The 7,807-nt window shown below is 36.6% G+C and overlaps 1 protein-coding gene across 1 annotated transcript; it reads left to right on the top strand.

Annotated features, from left to right (window-relative positions):
* The first annotated feature begins 1,543 nt into the window (after nucleotides 1-1,543).
* Nucleotides 1,544-2,923, top strand: LOC147388062 (uncharacterized). Its single transcript, XM_086420271.1, has 2 exons — nucleotides 1,544-1,789; nucleotides 2,747-2,923. The coding sequence occupies exons 1-2, from the start codon at nucleotides 1,544-1,546 to the stop codon at nucleotides 2,921-2,923; spliced, it is 423 nt and encodes a 140-aa protein (XP_086276397.1).
* Nucleotides 2,924-7,807: the final 4,884 nt, after the last annotated feature.

Genomic DNA, 7,807 nt, shown 5'->3' with positions numbered 1-7,807 from the left:
AAATGCTATCATTAGTAAAACAAAAAAATAATCACTAAAGGTAGAGACAATCCGAATAGTATGCGACTATCTCGATGTCTTTCCAAAAGAGTTACCTGGGTTACCCCCAATCAAGAAGATTGATTTCTCAATTGAACTGATTCTAGGAACTAGATCCATATCAATTCCACCTTATCGAATGGCCCCAACCAAAATGAAGGAGCTAAAAATTCGATAGTTTGGGTTTCATTCATACGAGCAGCTTGCCTTGAGGTGCTTCAATTTTGTACGTGAAGAAGAAAGATGAGTCAATGAGATTATGCATCAACTAACGAAAGCTAAACCAAGTGACTATAAAGAACAAGTATCCGCTTCCTAGGATTGGTGATCTATTTGATCAATTAAGACAAGCAAAGTACTTCTCTAAAATTGATCTAAGATCGGGATATCACCAGTTGAGGATCAAAGATGAGGCTATTTTGAAAATAGCATTCCGAGCACGGTTAGGACACTTTGAGTACCTAGTAATGTCGTTCGGTCTGACTAATGCACCTACGATATTTATGGATCTCATGCAGCAAGTATTTTGGGATTTCTTGAATGTCTTCATTATTTATCTTCATTGACGATATCTTGATCTATTCGAAGATAGAATTTGAGCATAAGGATCATTTGAATATCACACTTCATAGGTTGCGCCAGGAGAAGCTTTATGAGAAATTCTCCAAGTGCGAATTCTGGTTAGATGAAGTGAAGTTCTTGGGTCATGTTGTTTTTAAGAATGGAATATCTATGGACTCATCAAAGATTGAAGCAATCATAAATTGGTAGAGACCTATTACAGTTACTGAGATCAGGAGTTTTCTTGGACTTGCAGGATACTACAGTAGGTTTGTAGAAGGCTTTTCCAAGATAGCTTCGTTATTAACGAAGTTAACTCATAAATGGGTCAAGTTCGAATGGATCGATAGCTGCAAAATAGCATTCTAGGAATTGAAGACTCAACTGACCATGACACCCATTTTGATTGTCCTTAAGCCAGGAGAGAAATATGTCATTTATGCTAACGCTTCTCATACGGGACTTAGGTGTGTATTAATGCAGAATGGTCAAGTAATTACTTATGCACCAAGACAGTTGAAGATCCACAAGAAGAACTATATGACCCGTGATTTAGATTTAGAGGTTATAGTGCATGCACTCAAGGTTTGGAGACACTACTTGTATGGGGGAAACATTCTAAGTGTATTCAAATCATAAGAGTCTCAAGTATTTATTCTCACAGAAGGATTTGAACATGAAACAGAGGCAATGGATGAAGTACCTAAAAAACTATGACTTTACATTATATTACCATCCTAATAAAGTCAATGTAGTAACCAACGCTTTAAGTCACAAGAAAGATGGGGTGTTTGCTCACATAAAGATTGAGGAATGAAAAATGCTAGAAACTACAACTGATTACGCATTCAATATTCCCTCAAAAATAAATGAGCAAAAATCCTATGTAGCTCATATGAGAGTACAACCACAGATTGTTGAGAGGGTTATTGAAGCCTAGAAGATGGATCTAGAACTGAAAGGGTATCAGGAGAAAGTCGAGGACCTTGGTGATCAGAGTTGGAGAATTCATGATGATGGTAGCCTACATTTCAAGAGTAGACTTTGGGTTCTTCACGACGCCTTGTTGAGAAAGGATATAATGGATGAAGCCCAGAAATCATATTTTTCTATTCATCAAGGGAGTACCAAGATGTATCAGGACATGAAGAGATTTTTGGTGGTGAATGATGAAAAAGCATATTACCCAGTATGTGAGTCGTTGTATGACATGTCAACAAGTAAAGATTGAGCATAGGAGGCCTGCAGGGTTGTTGCAACCACTTACTATTCTTGAATGGAAATGGGAGCACGTGACTATGGATTTTGTTTGTGGGTTACCAAATGCCCGTGATGGGATTGATGAAGTTTGGTTAGTTGTTGATAAGCTTACTAAATCTGCTCATTTTCTACCTATGAAGATGACCTATACTATGGATAGGCTGAGTAGGATTTATGTCATTGTGAAGTTACATAGAGTCCAAGTTTCTATTGTATCTGATAGGGATCCACCTTTTACATTTCAATTCTAAGAAAGCTTTCAAGTTGCCTTTAGTGCGAAGCTGAAGATGAATACAACCTTCCATCCACAGACTAATGGGCAGTCAAAATGCACTATACAGATATTGGAGGACATGTTGAGGGCTTGTGTGCTAGATTTTGGAGGTAATTGAAAAAATTACTTGACAATAGCTAAATTTGCCTATAACAATAGTTACCAATCTAGTATAAGTATGGCACCATTTGAAACGTTGTATGGTAAGCCGTGTAGATCATCGAATTGTTGGGCAAAAGTCTAGGATAGTATTTTGTTGGGACCTGACATCATCTCAGAGACTACTAAGAAGATTATAACTATTTGGGAGAAGTTGCGAGTCGCACAGAGTCGACAGAAAAGTTATGTAGACCGTTAGAGTTTGTGGTGGGTGACTTTGTATTTTTGAAGGTTTCTCCAAGGAGAGGAATCATCATATTTGGGATTAAAGGTAAACTGAAGCCGAAGTATGTAGGACCATTTGAGATCATAGACAAAGTTGGCACGGTCGCATAGAAGTTGGCTTTACCCGCTCAATTAGAAAAGGTTCCTAATGTATTTCATGTATCGATTTTGAGGAAGTATGAACCAGACCCATCCCACATTATTGATTGGGAGTTATTGAACCTAAAGGAAGATATATCGTACGAGGAAAGCCCAGTACAGATTCTTGACCGTAAAGAGAAGATGTTGAGGACACGAGCTATTTCGATGGTTAAGATGCTTTGGAAACATCACAATGTAGAGGAAGGGACTTGGGAGAAAGAAACAGAAATGCGGACTCAATTTACGGACTTATTCTTAGATTGATGTATGTTTAATTTTGAGGACAAAATTCTTATTAAGGGGGGAGGATGTAATGACCTGAAAATTTGAACGGGTATCTCGAGGAAAATATTTTAAATTTTTACGTTGATTTAAAAGTATGGATTCTTAGTTTCCAATATTTGAGGAAAACTAACTTCACCAATAGATTCATAAGGGTTGAGAAACATACTTTAGCCTGTAAGCATACATAAATCTGAAGTCAATCGAAAATGTTATCAAATCCTTGAATTTTGTATTAAATATTTGCCCAATAGGTAAATGATACTTTAGAGATATAATTTGAGAAAAAAGATCATACCATTAGGTTCGTCTCGAAAAATCACCCGAAATAGAGTATAAGTTTGTCCAAATCGGCATTTGAGAAAATAATTTCCAAAATGACACTTACGTCCCACTTAAGTTATAAATATCTGAAAACATAAAAAAAATCTAAATTTTCTTATTCTTCTTTCCAAACAAATATCAACCCTAACTTTTTCTCAAAATTTGAAATTCAGATCTACATCAACCGAGAACGATCCAAACTTTACCGCAAGAAGGAAAGTTGTTCCTCTCATCGTGGGTTGCACGTGGACGCTAAAAACTTCGATTTGCATCAGAAGGAAATATTTGTGATTGGTCGAAGGTGATTCTTAGACTTTTTTGAACAGTAAAGAGTAGCTCAAGGTAGGATACATTCCCTTTTACCTTCTATTTATGCGATAATTTCATAGAAAATCCATGCGATTATTGATAAATTAATCGTTTCATTTAATTTATTCATATTTGAACGATTGGAATCATGTTTACATGGTTATTTATGACTAATTTTAGTGTTTTTGATGTATTTTAAGCAGTTTATGTATAGTATAAAATTTGGAATGAGTTTTGATGACTTTTGGCGAAAAATCGGCATTTCAAAAAAATTTTGATTTTGAGCTTCATGCTTGCTGACAGTGCCACCGTCAAACCCAAAAAATTTCAGAAACTGGAATTTTTCTTCAATCTTAATTCCCCTACAGCATATACATTAATTTCTCTTTCCATTTACTTTAAGTTCTCTAAGGAAATTAAGGTTTTAACCCCTCCTCCCATTTCGGAACATTGGGAATGATTTTAAGATCCCAATTTCATCGTATTAAAATGTGACTTTAGGTTTCAAGAACAAAACGTAAATTTCAACATTTTCGTCCAATTTTTAAAATGCGATACCTTTTACATTACCTTGAGTTAAGTAATAAAAATTACATGGCGTTTTTCATGTTGTCGAGGGCTTTCATGTACAAAAACTCATTTTCAATTTCGACAACATTGAAAATCATTTTTTTCAAAATTTAGCTAAATTTTGATAGATTTTTCAACTTTCACGTCTTATGATTTTATCACATTTTTCGAGTCTTTCTACTCAATCAAAACCATCGAATGGAATTAGTTAATACTCTATGGATTTGAAATAACTTTAAAAATGAAAATACTTTGATAGATATGTAGGAAGTTAGATGATTAATTAATCGATTGTTTTATGGATGGATAGAGAGAACGTATGTTCTTAATTGATTGTTGGGACAGTACCTCTAGTTCTACGTAGTGGCCATGCCACGTAAAACATGATAGATAGATAGATGGATAAAATGGTTGATGGATAGGACAGATGGTTGTCATTAGAGAATATTACCAGACTTTGTTTGTATTTTTGATAAAAAGAAACTAGTATACTATATACAAAATAAACTATTTTGTTTGCCAGAAAGGGTTCGTTAAAAATCGATAAAGAGTGACACGTTGCTGTGTATCCGAAAGCGACAAGTCAATCTTGGATAACGCTAGATGTCATATGTTTTTCGATAGTATGGGATACCTTAGAGCATATTACAGCTTTTGAGATCCGAGAATTTCTCTACTTATTTCTTGGGAAACATTATGTGTAAAGACGATCTCTGTATAGTATATAGGTAGGCGGGGTTCACATACATTGCCTCTTGATAGACTTCAACTCGAGGGGTCTCTTGGGCTAGTTAGTGATCACTTTTAGTCTGTAGTTGTCAAATGGTCAACCTCACCATTAGTTGAACTCGGTATTTGGTTCTTAATCAACGGCTAGTATGAGTCTGATAAATGGTCTTCCAACTGTGGTATGCTAGATCAACCACAAAATCAAATTATAACGATGGGGTTCCACGTCGAATTGGAAGTTTGAAATATTATATTGCCATAGTCGAGGCGATTATATCAGTGTGTTCCTCTGCTCTCTTATTGACTACACCGTCGTGTTTTTATTATGTATTTTATTTCTTTTGTGATGTTAATAGATGTTTTCTACTTGCAAATGTATATGTTACTTTAAATAATAGAAATGATAGATTGAAATTATTTATCACTGTTTATTGAGTATGTTTAGACATTTATCATATGATACATTTTGAAAACCTGCATTATTTAACTGTTCAATTTGATTTACTCGTCCATGTATGACTCGCTGTTAGAACGGCGTTCATCCTATTAAGTAACTTTCCCTTGTTACTCACCCTATCCTTCACATTTCAGATTATTCAGCTCTTGAGGAGTTATTCTTTGAGAAGTCTTTTGAGAAGGTCCTCGAGGAGGATCAAATTGATGTCTTGCCGTCGTCGTGTTTGGTGCATTTGTGTATAGGCAAAAATATTTAAACCTCATTTCATTTATGGAATATTTTCCTTTAATTTTTTTTATTTTTTCATCTATTGCCTCAAGTTTGCTGGTTAGTTTTTCCTCTATGGTGCTTCTCACCTGGATTGCTCTAAATTTGTCTTTTTCCTCTTGAACGACATCTTATTGTTGTTGGTTGCAATGAATGTGAATTGATGGTCCTTGATTGGTCGGAGCCATGGGTGATAGGATATTCTGCGTTGGTAGTAGTTATTGTTGTGGTGGTTCTGGCATGGCCTGACTCGAGCCTAAGGTTCCATGTTGAACAACCTGAATGATACTCTAATTTGCCATTAATAGATCTAGTCTTGTCGCATTTTTCGAATGCCTTCACCATTATATCTAGCTTTGAGGTGAGATCTGTTATTACTTTTATTACTGACTGTTGAGGTTGCTCTGAAGTGCTTATTGTTGGTTGCGAGCGTAGAAAATATGGAGGATTGTCAGGTGACAAGTACTTCTTTCTGGGTTGTTTGGCTACCTATGGACAAGAGGTTGAGCATTATTATATTATTTACACAATAAGAATGCATGATGATTTACTAGGTCAAATTAGATTAGTTGGTAAAATTGAATTAAAATAGCTTTGGATTGGGTTTGATATTGAACTCAAACTTTTATCAGCATTGACCTAGAGGTTCATTGACACGAAGTCGAAAGATTATCAACACGGAGCTGGGAGTTCACCGGTGCGGAGTTGGGAGTTTACTGATGTGGAACCGAGGGCTTGTTAGCACGGAGCTGTAAATTTGTTGGCATGGAATCAGAGGTTTATCAACACAGATCTAGGAGTTTATTGGCATGGAGCTAAAGGTTTGTCAACATAGAGCTGGGTATTGGTCAACATAGGGCTGTAGATTTATCGACATGGAGCCCGAGGTTTATTAACACTGAGCCAGAGGTTAGTCAACACAGAGCTAGGTATTAGTCACAACGGAGCTGGGGTTTGTCAACTCAGAGCTGAAGGTTTGTCCGCACGGAGCTTGAGGTTTATTAGCACGGAGCTGGAGGTTTGTCAGCACGGAGCTGGGTATTGGTCAACATAGAGTTGGGGTTTGTCAGCACGGAGCTGAAGGTTGGTGACTATGGGTAATAGCCCCTTTTAAGGTCGATGCAGATGATAGATCCGATTAGGGTCAACGATAGATGGTAAACTTAATTAGGGTCAAGGAAGAGGTTAAAAATCCAATTAGGTCCATTTGATGGATACAGACCCAATTAGGGTCAACTTGATGGATATAGACCCAGTTAGGGTCAAGGCTAAAGTAATTGACACAATTAAGGTCAACTTGATGGATATGAACCCAATTAAGGTCAAGGGGTAGCGAATAACCCAATAAAGGTCAACTCAATGGGTGTGGACCCAATTACGGTTGAGGAAAATGAATGACTCAATTAGGGTCCATTTGATAGATATGGACCCAGTTAGGGTCAAGGAGTGGTGAATGACCCAATTAGGGTCAACTCGATGGGTGTGAACCCAATTATGGTCGAGAAAAAATGGATGATCCAACTAGGGTCAACTTGATGGATGAGGCCTAATTAGGTAAAGGAGGATAACCTGATTAAAGTCTACTTGGTGGATGTGGACCAAATTAGGGTTGGAAAAAGGTGAATAGCCCAGTTAGGGTCCATTTGATGAATATGGGCCCAATTAGGGTGGGCTTAAAAGATGTAAATCCATTTAGGGTCGAGCAGTGGTGGATAACCCAATTAGGATTGACTTGATAGATGTGGATCCAATTTGGGTTAAATTTTGATCGTTAACCCAATTCGAAATGGATATAGTTCGTGGACTCAATTTGGATTAGATATGGGTCGGGGATCCGATTCGAATTGGACATGGGTCTGGGACCCAATTCGAAATGAGTACGGGTTGTAAACCTGGTTCAAAATGGATATGGGTCGTGGACCCAATTCGAATTGGATATGAGTCATAGAACCAGATCGAGATAGATATGGGTTGTGGACCCAATTCATATCATTCATGACTACTTAGGAGAGTTGAAATTCCATTTAAAATGGTGACATGTGGTGGGCCTTGAACTCAATGATAAAAATGGATTAATTAAGCATTTTTTGGCCTTGAAATCCAAAATAAAAATAAAATCCAAGATAAAAGTTGTCAACACTATTGTAAGGGACGAAATAAGCTAAAAAAAGATTTATTTTTGGAGTTCCATTTTTGAAAAACAAATAGGT

This window comes from Akebia trifoliata, chromosome 13 (genome assembly GCF_017979445.1).
Source record: "Akebia trifoliata isolate Shusen 1 chromosome 13, ASM1797944v1, whole genome shotgun sequence".
NCBI lineage: Eukaryota > Viridiplantae > Streptophyta > Magnoliopsida > Ranunculales > Lardizabalaceae > Akebia > Akebia trifoliata.
Note: the sequence above shows the minus strand (reverse complement) of the source record. Positions and strands in the feature narration are given on the sequence as shown.